General features: G+C 40.7%; 1 protein-coding gene across 1 annotated transcript; it reads left to right on the top strand.

Moving 5' to 3' along the window:
* Positions 1-12,947: 12,947 nt before the first annotated feature.
* LOC147623751 (uncharacterized) lies at positions 12,948-15,264 on the top strand. Its single transcript, XM_086820797.1, has 2 exons — positions 12,948-13,125; positions 13,240-15,264. Exons 1-2 carry the CDS (start codon positions 12,948-12,950, stop codon positions 14,916-14,918), a joined length of 1,857 nt encoding a protein of 618 aa, XP_086676923.1. The 3' UTR covers positions 14,919-15,264.
* Positions 15,265-15,535: the final 271 nt, after the last annotated feature.

The following is a 15,535-nucleotide window of genomic DNA, read 5'->3' as shown; positions in this document are numbered from 1 at the left end:
ATGCCTCTTTAAAGACCTTGGCATGCATTCACTAGGGAAAGAGAGAACACCCTTCTACAAGAGTCTCATAGCTAGCTTCGGGGGCTGATACATTAATGTTTGACTTGTAAGTACATGGATACATTTCAAAATGTAGACCATTCTCCTAATCTGAATCTACAAGAGATTTGATGGCAAGTATCTCACTGCTTCAATATCCTTTCCACTAACAAGAAAACTATGGTCTAGAGCTTCCATGTTGAGACTCTATATACTCCCCTTTGAAGGCTCCACATAGTCTTCTCTTAAAGGTTAAGAGCATGGGGAAATCTCAAACTCTCCTCTATATATTCCCAAATAGAGTCATCAGTGTCTTCTAGCTTAGGTAGTTCTTAAACTTTCAGGGTTAGCTTTGCCTCCAAAATAGTTTTAGCATCATACTTTACTTCGTAGAAAAAAAGTTTCTTCTTTTTTCTTAAACGTTGGAAACTTTTAGGGTTCAAACCCTTCTCAATGTCTTGGTCCACATTTCCCACCTTAAAAAAAAAAACCAACCCTTTTCTTTGGTCCATACTGCAATCGTCCACTCCTTCCCATTATTTTGTCCAACCTCTTTACCTTTCCACATTCTCTTGAGGATTTGGGCTGCTTCACACACACAAACCACTTGGTCTACTGTTGAGGATTTCTCAAACGCAACAAAGGAGGGCCGCTAAGGATATAGGAGCAATAGCAAAAACATACTTGGCGAGGTGATGAGAGGAGTGATTACCTCTCTTACAATAGGTGATTTTGAACCCGTCTTCTTTCGTGATACCTAGTTTTGGTGGCTTCTTTCACGCCAATGTTTCATGCAGATAACAAGAGGGAGCAAACTCGTGACCCAAGAGTTATGGATTCTTGGATACCTCTATGCATGAAATTCAATTATTATAAAAGTAACACTTTTTATTAAAATAATAATCTTTTATGCATACCTCTATGCATGAAATCTAATTTTGATAAAAGTAACACTTTTATGTTAAAATAATAAACTTTTATGCATACCTCTATGCATGAAAATCAATTATGCATAATATAAAAATCAATTATGCATGAAAATCAATTATGCATAATATAAAAATCAATTTCTCTAGGATTACAATGAATATCTTTCAATTAATCTAGGATGATAATTCCTAGAATATGGTAGGAAGTCCTCTTTTTATGCTTTGAATGAATTATTTTATGCGTAATTTTTATAAAAATTTTACCATAGCTCCGCTGCTATGACTGATAAATCTCAATTTTTCTAAGGGATAAAGCTTATCATTAAGGAGATAATTAGAATGATCTCTAATTGGATCATTAATCCATAATGGATTGAATCATCAATATACATAAACTAAAAGCATAGAAAAAAGGCATTAATTTGGCCTCAAGCATAGCTTAATCTTGGATTAAGGAAAAGCTTTATGAAAAGCTTCTTTGGATTGAGAATGGGTCATGAGTATGACCATTTCTTGAGTGAGAGAGAGAATTTACATAAAAACCATTTGAATTAAGCATAAATGGAAATTTATGTAATTCTTAACTATCATTAATCAATTAACTTCAATAGCATTCATCAATTTTATGTAATTCTTAACTATCATTAATCAATTAACTTCAATAGCATTCATCAAATTATGTAACTATTCACTACCATTCATCAATTAACTTCAATAGCATTTAAAAACCATTCCAATTAAGCTTCTCAAGCTTGAGAGGGGTTGAGAAGAGAGAAGCATTGAGAATTTATAGTAAAGATCAAAATTCACCATTTACCTTACAATTTGCTTGATTCTTTGTTCACGGTAGAGGCCCCCAACCAATCAATTGGTTAAGTATGTTGATGGAGCCACCAATGGGGATTGAAGAAAGAGGAAAGCTCCAATTTCTTCAATTTGGAGAGAATTTTAGAGAATAGTAGAAATTAGCATTATTTCAGCATAACTCTAGTGTAGTAAATTCTTCTATCTTTTTTTTTCAAATGACTCATGTTCTATTTATAGGAGAGGGAAGCTCTAACCAAAGCTAACTGAATTCTAGAATTTTCTAAATTCAGTTTGGTTGAATTTGGACTAGATTTGGACCTAGTTTGGTTACTTTTTTAATTCGGTTTGGTTCCATTTTGATTTGGTTTGGTTCAAGAGAGAGGAGAGATAAAAATATCACATTATTTTTGAGTTTAAAACTCATTCAAGCATGTGAAATATGCACCTCCTTTAAAGAACTCCCCTTCCTTACATATGTGTCAAAATGGAATCATTATACCCAAAATATCTCATATTTTTAATATTGCTCATAGTTTTTTACTAATAAACCTTGTACATTTTCAACTCTTCATCTTGTGTGAGCATTTACTCATTTTTGGATACCCAAAATATCTCATATTTTTAATATTGCTCATAGTTTTTTTACTAATAAACCTTGTACATTTTCAACTCTTCATCTTATGTGAAATATGCACCTCCTTTAAAGAACTCCCCTTCCTTACATATGTGTCAAAATGGAATCATTATACCCAAAATATCTCATATTTTTAATATTGCTCATAGTTTTTTACTAATAAACCTTGTACATTTTCAACTCTTCATCTTATGTGAGCATTTACTCATTTTTGGATACCCAAAATATCTCATATTTTTAATATTGCTCATAATTTTTTACTAATAAACCTTGTACATTTTCAACTCTTCATCTTATGTCAGCATTTACTCATTTTTGGGTATCTTCTTTTTACAAATTGGATTTATCTCCTCCCTACACATGGATTGATGCTATTGGCCCATAGGAACCTTAATCGGACCGTAATCCAAAAATTTCTGAAAATCTAGACCCTTAGGCTAAGGTCCTTTATACCCATTTCCAATAAATTCTAATTGCACATTGGAAAGTTCTTTTTGAATTTTTGTTTCAGGAGAATTCATTTTAATAATATGAGAAATTTTACTATCTAAAAATATTCAAAATCTGAATATTCTCTCTCTAGAATATTTTCTCTCTCTATGTCAAAATAGGCAGAGACAAGATCTTTTATATTTCTGAAGAGGGGATTGATTACAGGGGAAGATGCTGGACATCTTGAGAGGCTGGGGAGGAATCTTACATTCTCTCCCACTTGAAAAACGCGAGATGTCCTCATCTCGCAAACTGGGGGTAATTTCGCAAGATACACGAATATGAGACTAAGAGAAAAAATTTTAATTAACCACCAAGAAAAGTCTCAAAGAGAGCAAGACTCAAGACAAGAACAAGATTTCAACTTTATTCATTCTTGGAACATATACAGTAAGATAGAAGAACTTTTTACACTTCCATAAGCTCGTCCATCATATGGTCACAAAAGCAGCACTCACAAGCTGCGCACGTATAAGGTAACTCATCTATGGGAATAATTCGGCTGGTTATTGCCGCACCTATCTCACTGGTATGAGGTGATCTAACAAAAGGACCTCTGAGAGGCAAGCCAAAAATGGGATAAAGGCATATCTTCTGATGAGGAAGAAAACACGCCAGTAAGAAGACCCGCTCAGAAAATCCAATATGCCTTGATCTCATCACGCAATAGTATCGGGGACCCAAACCCAAAGCTTCAATAACCATAGCCAAGCAGACATTGTTGCGAAAGTGTTGCTGACCCCACGGTGTTACCCTAGTTATGTCTTGATAGGTCCGCCATTTGGTCTGAGCTACAGAAGTTTCCAAGTGAGGGAAAAGTGAGCGCTCATACAGTTCTATAAAATCCTTCTTCACAGACTCGCTTGCGTCTTGAAGGTGAGAAATCATCATGGATAAAACTAATTCCTGTTGCCAAGCCATGAAGGAGATTAAGAAAGAAAGGAGATCGATGGAAGTAAGATTACTGTGAGCGACAAGTAAAAGTTACGACATATAAAGGAAGGAGCTAGCGTAACCTAGAAGCCAACGGTATCTTGCCACTGAAGTTTTACCGTCTTTCCATGATTTGGTTTTGGCACATATTTCTATAGGAGGCATTAAGAACTTTGAGATGAGGAGATAAAAGAAGTTCGTAGGCTAAGTCACCTACTTTCTTTGGTCCACAATATCTGGGGGATAACTACTTATACTCCCCTAGAGATAAAGAAACTTCTTTTGGGCCGTACTCGAATGAAGACCAAAACCTTGATATCCAAAACACCGATTTTCACTTCTGAACTCATTGTTCTGAATCCTTAAAACAGGTGGGACTCCTGAGAAGTATTCTAGGAAAAGGGTCTTCCTTTTTTAAACAGAATCTTTCTTTTATTTTAGAGAGGGAATAATTATAAGATCAGAAAGGGAGATTCTTACTCCTGCATACCTTGAAGGTTGGGGGAAGGAATCTTACATTCTACCCCACTTAAAAAGTGCGAGATGTCCTCATCTCGCAAGTAGAGGACAACTCATTTTCTTAAGATCCAATTTATTATGGGGTTCCTTATATTCAGGTCAACCCAACAGAATACGGGGATAAATATCCCTTATATAGAACTCATCATTAAATAACAATTCATTCAGATCATATCATTCATATCTTTAACATGATAATGGTCCATTAGACCGAAAAATTTCATTCTAAACATTCCTCCATGGAAATTTCAGTCAAGCAAGTTCTCAATTTGTCATCCCTTAACTTGATCTACCGGTCAAGTATTAATAGTAGCAATTTGACAGCACAATCCACTAATCTCATAGTGATTTGCTGAAATCATTATCATCATTTATCATCACAGGGACTCGTCCATTTCATCCTCATTGTAGTTTTGCTTAGGTTATTATATTTCAACTAAATTTCAAAAATCATCATTTTTCAATCAGAATCCAAATCAACTCATCAGTTCTCAAACAGAATTAAAAATCATATCAACCACATTCGAAATCATCATCTGGATAGCATTAATGCTTATAATTTCAAGTCTTAGATTTACTCGTATATACTGCCGGTAAAGAGCTGCAGTTATACCCTCGGTATATACGGGTAGTCACGGCCCTTGGAATTATAAGGTAAATACCATCATGTCTAGGCCTCAAGCAAGTCAGGGATTCTATATAATTGCGGTACTTCCATCTGAAGACCCAATTACCAAATTACGAATTTCAGTTTGAATATCAAATTGTATGAATTATATCACACAATTACAACCTTTTTGTGTTTCTTGATAAATTTTTGATATATTTGTCTTCTCAGTTGATCTTTATTTTGGCTCTGATACCAACTGTGAGATCCCTGTCCCCACCGCGCAACGGATTCGGGGTACTAGCAGCGGAAGTAGCACTTCTTGCGCAGGGCAGGGTCCCACACTCGGGGCCTCGCCCACGGATATCCGGACAAGAGACTAATCCGTCGGTTTTTCCAAAACCAAACCCTGGAAAAACTTCCCTTATCCGGAAAGCACGGGCGATTCCACCAAGATAACTTTTACTCTAACGTAGTCAAGACCATTTCTGATCAAGCTGATCCGACTGTATCTATAAAGATACTTGGTCAGATCAAGGAAGAAACTTGCACTTGGATCATTGGGATCAACGCTTTTTTCCCCATCAAGAGGCACAGCCGTTGATTCCTATCCATAGAACAATTACTATCCGTGATTTACTTTATCTATCGTAGTAACAGAAATTGAGTCTCGATTTACGGATCCATCAGTCCAGCCTAACCCCATCCGATCCCATGGGTTAGCCAACCGCCCAACCACTGTAGTGATGGGATCCAATTTGGAATTTGGTTAGGTTTTGTCCCGGGTACCAAGGAAAAGAGTTCCAAGGCCCCCTAGCCGGAAGTTCATGCAAACATAAACTAGCCACACCACTTACACACCCAATATGAAATTGCCTTTTTCTTAGCATCAGCTAACTTTAAAACAATCCTTTAATGAAACCATAGTATCACTGATCATAATCTTCCAAATTATCCGGTTGATTCTTAATTTCCCATCATTCCTTCATCAGAGTATCTATGGCATCATTGGCAACTAGAACACTCACCACCTGTCCACTCAGGGGCCTTTTCAATAGTTCCTAGCCCATAATACTCGGCAATATAATCACTTATAAAAATCAAGATGGACTCTCGTTGAAGATCAGCAAGATCAACCAACAGATCCATAAAAAGACATGTAGCAATGCACATCGTCGACACTGAACAGTAATGGCAAAGGCTCTTTCTAGGTGCATTGCTACACTCCTCTCGAATGGTTGGTGCCTTTAGCATGCTTTCAATAAAATGTGATGTATTTAACACCTTGTGGTTCTTTAAACGCATACAAACTTCACTTCATTCACACACTTCAAACTACCAAGGCAATGGCTTCTCTGACATACTCTAGTGAAGGCACTGTTAGAGATTTGTGGCTTTGACCACCACCAGTGGGGATCATACTTATGCTCCATGGAGTCCATTCTTGAACGTGTTTCCATGGTTGGTGGGAACTCAAACGTAATATCACCATTATATTGCCTAGGAATTTCCATGGCCTAGATAACCTCTTTGACATTCAACAAAATCTTTGTTAATGTGTTTCCCTTCTTCATGGTCCAAAGGTATTCCAAAATTCTCTTACCATCTCCTCTTGCCAACAGTGGTGGATGAGCCTAATGCATCGATTTTGTTGTTGTCTTGAAAGGGGTTACATAAATCTATCACATTAGTCTGAGTTGAAAGTCCTCTGGGCGCGGGCTGTCTAAGATGGCTATTGGTTGTGGGTTTGAGTTCAACAAAGCATCAACTATTACGGAGTAATTAGTTGAAAGAGAGTTCTCAAGTATATAGAGCTCCTCCCCTTCGTGTGATTAGAGGTTGCCTCTAGAGGGATATACAACTCTCGAGACCCAATATTTACTATGGCTTGCAATCTATAGAATGAGTGGGAAGCTACTTGTTCTTGTAGTAAAAACTTTGCACTTACGAGAACTCGTCCATTGTTGAAACTTAGATTCTTCTTAGAAGATGGGAATGTGATAATCGTACATATCATTGTAAAGAGGAACAAAAAAGAAGTACACAAGAACAAGAAAGAATGACACAACAGGTACCAAGTACACAAGTAATGAATGGTGATTATCACCCTTAAATAAGTTGGCCGTTTTCAATTTGACCATTTTAAAATAATTATTAATTTTAAAAAAATATTAATTCTAAAAAAAACAAGTCCTGTGATATATATATATATATATATATATATATAAACATCTCTACATTCTCTCCCCTCTTCTCTCTCCCTTCCTCCTCTTTCTCTCCTCTCTCCTTCCCTCCTCTCTCTCCTCTCTCTCCTCTCTCCCTCTCTCTCCACTCTTGTCACGTAGGCTGTAACGCCTATGATCGACGACAGACCGGGCGGATGGCCAGACGGGGCTTTAGCGTCAATGCCTCGGTCGGAGCGCCGAGGACGTGGCCATCTGGGGTTCAGTGGGAGAGGACGCCCATGCGGAGTCATGGGCGGCCAGGCTAGTGTGGACGGTAGGCCACACACTATATGGCCTGGGGGATGAGGGGCAATCCTCATTCTTCCTCTATGGCTGGGTGGTGAGCCGCCAGAGGCCGTCCCCTCCTGTGGTAGGGCCCGTAGCGGTGTTACGGCAATCTAACAACTCTTCTCTCATGCTGCATCTTCTAGCATGCCACCTGGAACTTGTAATCATTTTGGCATAGATCATCATTGGATCCAAGATTTTTCAATGAAAGTTATACTTACAAATGAGAAAAATGGTCCTACCATCAAACCTCTCAACATGATTGGAGTGGGTGATCAAACTCAATGCTCAACTCAAGCAACATTGCCCTTGTTCGCAACAATAAACAAATCATGGTTTACAAGATGAACATCGAGAAACATAATCAACAGTTAGCTATAAAAAACTCAACAAGTACATTGAAGAAGTTGGCATTATGAAGTAGCGCCAACATTATTACTACATTGAAGAAGCTGGCATTATAAAGTAGTTCCAACATTATTACTACATTAAATACTTAGAAAACACACTCATTAGGCGCTGCGATGCATAACCATTGATTGGGCCGAATTCCTAATTAGTTTCTCATTCTCTTCTCGTTGATGACTCTATATGTCCTCCAGTAAGCAATTGTGCTTGTTGATATTCTGGGCTCGAGCTCATCTATCGCTGCAAGGTCATTCTCCTTTGCTTTAATTGCCATAATTAGCTCCCTGAAATCTCTCTACCTTGGTACAAGTCTGGATTGTTTGAGTCCTTCTTGTGTATCTCGTCAAAACAACGAGATGATGCACTCCATGGGTTAGCTCCTCTAGCGATGGCTTGGCCCCATGACAAAAGCACACGTGAAAAACCTTAGAGATTAAGATATCTAGAGAGAGGGGGCGATGTGAGGACACGTTCAAGATTGAGGGGGGTACGAGAGCATGTTGAGGGAGGAGAGGGGGACGCAAGGGAAAGTTAAGGGAGGAGAGGGAGGCTCGAGGGCAAGGAGAGGGGGGGCGTGAGGGCGAGGAGAGGGTGTGCGAGGAGAGGAGAGGAGGGCGTGAGGGCAAGGAGAAGGGGGTGCGAGTGCAAGGACAGGAGGGCGTGAGAGATAGCCCTCCTGTGGGGTTGTTTGGGTGGCCTCCTGTGGGGTTGTTTGTGTGGCCTCCTGTGTGCCACAGACCACACCGCATGGCACGTGCCGCATCATGCATGGCACGCGGCACATGCCACGTGGCCCAACCTCGGGCATTATACGTGGCATGCCACCGTGGACTGTTCAGTCTAGAGTGGCATGCCACGTGTAATGCCCGAGCTCCGGCATTACATATAGCAGCCACATGTAACGCACATGGCAAAGCATTACATGTAGCGCCAATGATTTGGCACCACATATAATGCTTTTCCCCGTGTGCATAACACGTGGACTGCGTAATCCATGGTGGCATGCCACGTGGCATGTGTCACATTAAAGCAGTTGGACAGCTAGCGGAGGGCTCACAAAGCCCTGTGTGAGCCCTCCGCCCATGCGCTGCCTCTCCTCACCCAAGTCCCCCTCTCCTCCCCCCTCAATTCACCCCCCCTTCCTCTCTCAACACCCCATGGTCCCTCAATTCACCCCCCTTTTCTCTCTCGACATTCCCTCATGCCCCCTGGTCCTCCCTCAACTCGCCCTCGTGCCTCCCTTTCCTCCCTCAACTTGAACCCTCTCATATCTCAACGCGCCCTCGCCCCCCCTCTCCTCCCTCAACTTTCCCACTTGTCCTCCCTCAACGCACCCTCGCTCCCCCCTCGCCCCTCCCTCAATGCGCCCTCGTGCCCCCAACACACATTAATCAATCAATTGGAGTATTTGGTAGAGTATAATGAGCAAGGAGTGATGGATTAAAGATTCTCTGACAACACATTCCACAACCCAAGTTAATTCAATCATTTAAATTCTTGAGGTATTCTTCTTGTGATTAATCTAAATGGCATAATAATGGAATTATGTGCATATTTAATGCAATGCTAATTTATAGAGTTGCATCATATCTTATTTGAAAGAATGGATGTCTTTGATCAGTAATTAATGATGATTAGGGACTCATTTAAGCACTTTTCTTAATTATGGTTACATATCAATAAACAAAGGACCTATATTAATTACTAATCATATTTGAAATTTAATTCAAGAAAACAAAGAATATGGTTAAAAAAGCTTATGTTGAATTTTTCAAGGCGGCATCTTTCAAGCGTTTGACTTTCAAGCCAAAATGCCTCCTCGGACTTGTTTGCAATCGAAGGGGTTCACTGAAAATCAAGATGAGATCGCACTATCACAAGATATGGGCATATCACAGGTGGCCATATCAAGCGAGGTAACGAACACCTCTGAATTGCAGTTGACTCCAGGGGGCTGGTTCTTCAACGCCCGCCGACAATTGTGTGGCCAGTAGTAGTGCCACGATTGTTGAAGAGGAGGAGTCTTTAAAAGAGAGTTTCGGCCAAGTGGTTGATCGACACATCTCCACGAATTAGGTGGAGGACCACTTGGTCGCCTTCCTAGAGTGCCACTTTGTCGCCTCCTTGTTGCAAACCAGCAATCCGTACAAACGAGGATTCCATCGAGGCAATCCGTACAAACGAGGATTCCATCGAGGGTTAATCAAGGCATGGAGGAGGAGAGCACATACCAATCAATAATAGTGGCATTCATTGTCTCTAAGAGATTCCCTAGCAAAGAGTCCTTTTCATTTGATCGTTGAAGTGCAATCGGTCACGACCTATCGTTGTTAGCTGAGTTTAACACGATACTAAAGGAGACAAAAGGATGGAAACACATGGTTGGGAAGATGATTGCTGTCTGGGATGGCAACCATTAACTCAAAGCTTAACAAGAATGGGAAAAAACCAATCGAGTTGAAAGAGAGAAGATTCCTAAGGTGAATTGCAGAGTGGTCTGATTTCTTGAGGAGGAGGAGGAGGCAGAGTTCTTATTGGTGTTGAGGAGGAGGAGGCAGAGTTCTTATTGGTGTTGTGCATGATCAACAAGTAATTGGATTCTACATTGTTTTTTTGTGTATCAAATGAACAAACATTATATATGTCATCATTTACCTTGTTTTATATGCATGCAAAATTTCTAGGGTCACTACCATTCATGTGCCGAACACAATGGCACATGATATATTTATGATGTAGCGTGTGGATCTTGCCAATCCATGATCCTTGTTGTCAAAGTTCAATGACATTGTTATGGGAATATATTTTAAGTCCTCTTAAAAATATTATTCTACCCTCTTAGATAATTCGGGGACGCTTGGATTATCTTTGCGTCATACCAAATTATATTAATATCATGGGTGATACCATCATAAATATTAATACGTTTGGTGGATATTGACGCATGCTTGGGGTCTCCAATGTTTGTTTCAGGCTCGTACGTAGATCCCATCCGAGATGTTATTGAGCATAGTGAGCCTTTCGCAAGGTAATTACAGCACTCACTTCATTACAACTCGATTCAAGTAGTGTAATCGTTATATAGTCATTGTCTTTTATATTGTCATCCATTTATATATATGCCAATTGTGAGCTTGCTCTATGGCAGGTGGTTACTTAGGACATTCACCGATTGCGGGGATATAGTCCTAGATTGCTTTGCCGATACCTACTGGGACCATGGATAGAGCATGCAAGATACTGCAACGACATTGCATCAGTGTGGAGAGCGACGAGGTGTGCCTTAGTTCGTGTCTACGAGACCACTTGCCTACCGGCATGGTCATTTGGGTCAACAATTTTTCAAGGGTGAGGTCGGTGAGTAAGCTCGATATGGGAGTAGCAAAGATGGACGTGGAGGCACCGTCTCCACTCATCCTAGCACCCATGAGCCCAACACAGTCAAGTGCCTCGTCATGGCCACCTGGTGTGTTACAACAAGGGAGCCCCAATATCGACATGTCATGCCACATATATCCACCGTGGGTTCTTTTACAATGCCCTCATCATGGGCACCACAGCTTGAACTTGTGAGGCCACTATTGCCACCCACAGCTGCACCATTTGGTAGAGCTCCCTACCCCATACCACCTTCCTTCTTCCACCACCACCCACGGCGTCTGTGTGCTGATGTATTTCCCTCGCTTGTAATAAAAGAAATATATTATGTTAGACATTATTGTTTTACACTCAAATTATGTCAATGGCATAGTTTTTAGCTTCTTCCGTGATTAAATTGACAATTGAGAGAGATGGAGCGATTGCAAAGAGATCTCAAATGACACGAGAGAGAGAGTGCGAGTGAAAGAGAGTTTGAGCGAGACATTAAAATAATTATATTTGTGCTTAAAATAGTTATTTTTATGCTTAAAATAAGAATTTTAATGCTTAAAATAGTATTTTTTATTTCTTTCAAAGTTATAAATACAGTAGAGATTGCCATGTTCCAATACTCTTCTTCTAGGCACACATCCCACACCGCCCTCCCCTTCTATCTTCATATTGCAGGCTCTTTGTAAACTCTTTTATCATGGCTTCATCTAACAATCCTAATACTACTATGTTTGCAAGCATCTTCAATCTTTCATGCACCTCAAAGAAAAGGAACCTAGATCGGATGCCCTTATGGAAGCATGGAGAATAACCTCTGAAGTGTAGGAGCTCTACAAGAAGCTCAAAACAGAGAAAGCAGTAGACCTTGCAGACAAGAACATGCTAGAGGTGAAAGCAACAACAACCATTGGGATATAGAGAGTTTTTGGCATCATTGAAGAGGCAAAGGAGGCTCCTTTTTAAGTTGAAGAGGCAAAGGAGGCTTCTTTTTAAGTTGAAGTTGCCACCTTAGGGTAGATGGAGAAGGCCAAGATGATCGTTGAGGCCCAAAATGCTTTCATATATTGTTGCATGTGTTCAACATATTCGTAGGTGTTTGTCATAATATGCTATAATATTGCTATTTTCTTAGAAATATAACGAAAGTTGCATCTCTCTATGGTGTCTTTGTGAAGAAGTAGCAATGATAGTGGCCCATGGAAGTAAAGAACATTGTGTACACCCTTGCTTTCATGCATTGTTGCGTGTGTCAACATATCGTAGGTGTTTGTCATGTAATGGAAGTTTTAGATCATAATAATATGGTGTCTTTGTTGTAAATGAGTTACAATGATAGTCATAATTGAGTTGCAATGTGTGTAGTGCTCAACATTTTGTAGGTGTGACAATAAAGGGAGAGGAGTAGACGAATACGAAGAGTGTAGAGAGAGAACCTGCTCACCTCAACACCAAAAAACGCTCGCTCGAAAATGCTCTCCAAAAAAATACATGCGCTTACAGCTAGGGTATCACCATCCTTGGGAACATCATCCTTAGGAACAGTCATCCTTTGTTTGGAAATATCAGATTTGCACCTTACTTTAAGAGTGATCTGTGAGCCGTTGTAAAAAGTTGCTTCTGCTCTGGTTATAATTATAATAATTGTTCAAAAAAAAGGATGAGGTAATTTCAAGTCATTAAAGTCTAAATTATTTATGGGCCGCACACCGAATCCTTTGTGCGAAGGGGCCTCTCCTCGTTTTGTAGTTAGGATAACGGTGTCAGTTTTGCCAGGCGAGAGAGAAAGAGAGAGAGAGAGAGATGCAGTCATCGGTCAAGTACTGGTGCCAGACCGCCGCCACCTTCTTTCCAAATCCAGGGATGTCTTCTTACGTACGATTCAAGCCCTGTGCTTCTCAAATTAACAATGAGATAGCATCATGCTTGTCTGTATTATTAAACCGGCATTGCTGATGATTGGTTGGAATATGGTCTACCCTCCTGCAGCTGCTCCGGGCGCCCAGTCTTTTGGGCACACCCACCCCCGCAAGAAGACATCGCTGCTGGACACCCGCCTCAAGGAGCTCCAGGAGACCCTGCACCAGAAATCCTCCAAGTTCCACGTCCAAGTCTCGGTTCCAGGTGAGGTATGCTCTTCTTGCCATCGCCAAAAGTGCCATAGCTGCACACCTGTTCAGCATCATCATCATCAACGTCATCGTCAAAAAGACCAAGAATCAGGGCTAGGGCTAGGGTTCGGGTCTGATAAGAGTTCAAGCGACTTCAACGCTATATCTGAGACAATAAGCTCCTGCCTAAAACCCTCAGCCAGCACTTCCAACGAGGGTTTTGGAGTTTCTAGCAATAAAATAAATTTAGGGTTTCCCTTGTACCAAAACTTAACGCTCTTACACAACCAGCTCAAGAAAATCCATGCAAATCAGAGGAATGGTTTCGATATCATTTCGAGCAAGTGCTGTCATGCCTCTAGCAAACTGTCAGAAAACTGTAGAATTGAAAGTGAAGGGAAGAGGACAGGTAAAGCAACGATTGATGATGGGAAAGGGCCAGGGTCTACATGCATGGATGATGAAAATGTTGGTTCCATATCAGGGAAGCTATCTGCACTCAAGAATGAGATCAAGTCCTTCTGGCAGGGACATCATTCTCCACGACAGCAGGTAGAATTGTTGAGGCAAAGGCATGAATCCACCCAAGAGATCATACAATCCCTGGAAGAAAGACAGCAATGTTTGACAGAGAAGATCTTGTCTTTGGAGCAGAAAACCAAGGAAAGAAACAAGTCTCTGGAGAAAATGAAGCAAGAGAGAATCTGTTCTATAGAGCAGACCAAAGAGGCCCACCCTAACTCTAAAGAACATATTGTGAAACAAAGAGCAAAGGCACTTGGAGATGCAGCCTCCAGACCTGAGAATAACATGCATGTGTGCAGGGATACACACGAAATGGTGAAAATTGTCGATTTTTGGATTGAGAACAATTGTGATTTTCATGTCAACAGAGTTATCTACTCCCTGAGGCAGGTTGCAGCATATGAGATTTTGGAATTTGCTCACAACCGGCTCACTAGCCACTTGATTGGTCACATCTATGAGACATCAAATGAGCTGGTGGAAGAAGAGAAGAGAAGATCCTATCTCAGGATGTTTGGGTTAGCATATGAGAATGATAGGCTGGGGGAGGACTCAAAGCCATTACTCTCATTCTTCTTTGAAGGGACCTATGCAGAGCTGCTAGACTTTGTGCAGCAGCAAACGGAGCACAAGAGAGTGAAGAAGGAATTCTTGGCTGCACTGAAAGCGGCGGAAAAAGGGCTATTAGAAGAGGCGGACAGGGAGGGCTACAATAAAGAGGCTGTAGGAGACATAAGGTGGCAAATGACAGGGTTCAAGGAGCTGCTGGAGAGAAAGTTCAGCAGGACCAAGAATTGCACTCAAAGCAGGCCAAATTTGGAGGGCTCAGAGGAAACAAGGGATGTGGTGAAGGACATTATGAAAACAACTGCGGAAGGTGACCTTGGTGTTCTCGAGAGAGCTTCCAAGCTCATCAAACTGGGCTGCTACTTCCTTGAGAGACAAAGAATAAGGAACAGCAGTCTTAAACAGCCAACCGCTGCAGATGAGCTTGAGTTACTAAGCATTGACCTAGAATCCCAATCAGAATAAAGCTTAGAGCCATGTGGAGAGAGTGTTGACACTTCTGTCCATTTGAACACCACTTATTTGATTGTAGCTGCATCAGCTTAGAGAGGAGCAGCAGTAGTGGGACTAATGCTCAGGAGATTACATCATACGTTTTTTGCAAGCTGCATCAAGTAATAGTGGCACGAGTGATAAGTGCTAGTGAGGGTTCAACTTTTGCAAGCTGAGCTGCATTAATCACTAGCTATAGCAAATAACCTCTACCACAAACTGTGCTAAATAAAGGTGCTCTAATTATCAAACGTGTTGTAACCCTTGCGCTTTGTTGTTCAACCCACTAAATTTGAAGTTAAGGATATGTTTTTGATCATTTTGTTGGCCTACAAATGCTTACTTTCCTTGTTAATTACTCAAGCGCTTTTGATACACAAAGTTGCCCTCTCCTTTCTGTGGACATATTCAGCTTTGTGTTATAGTTTGCTTTTTATACACTATTAGCTTGCAATGTGAGACATTGAAGTCACTCTTAATCAGGGTGGGATGGCACCTTAGCTCTCTTACCAAGATGCCGGCATACTTATAACAAGCGACTAGAATGGAGAGATGAGCAAGGTTACCGTGTACTCACAGCTAGAATGGAG

This window comes from Cibotium barometz, chromosome 26, assembly GCF_041138505.1.
Source record: "Cibotium barometz isolate CiBa-2024 chromosome 26, ASM4113850v1, whole genome shotgun sequence".
NCBI lineage: Eukaryota > Viridiplantae > Streptophyta > Polypodiopsida > Cyatheales > Cibotiaceae > Cibotium > Cibotium barometz.
Note: the sequence above shows the minus strand (reverse complement) of the source record. Positions and strands in the feature narration are given on the sequence as shown.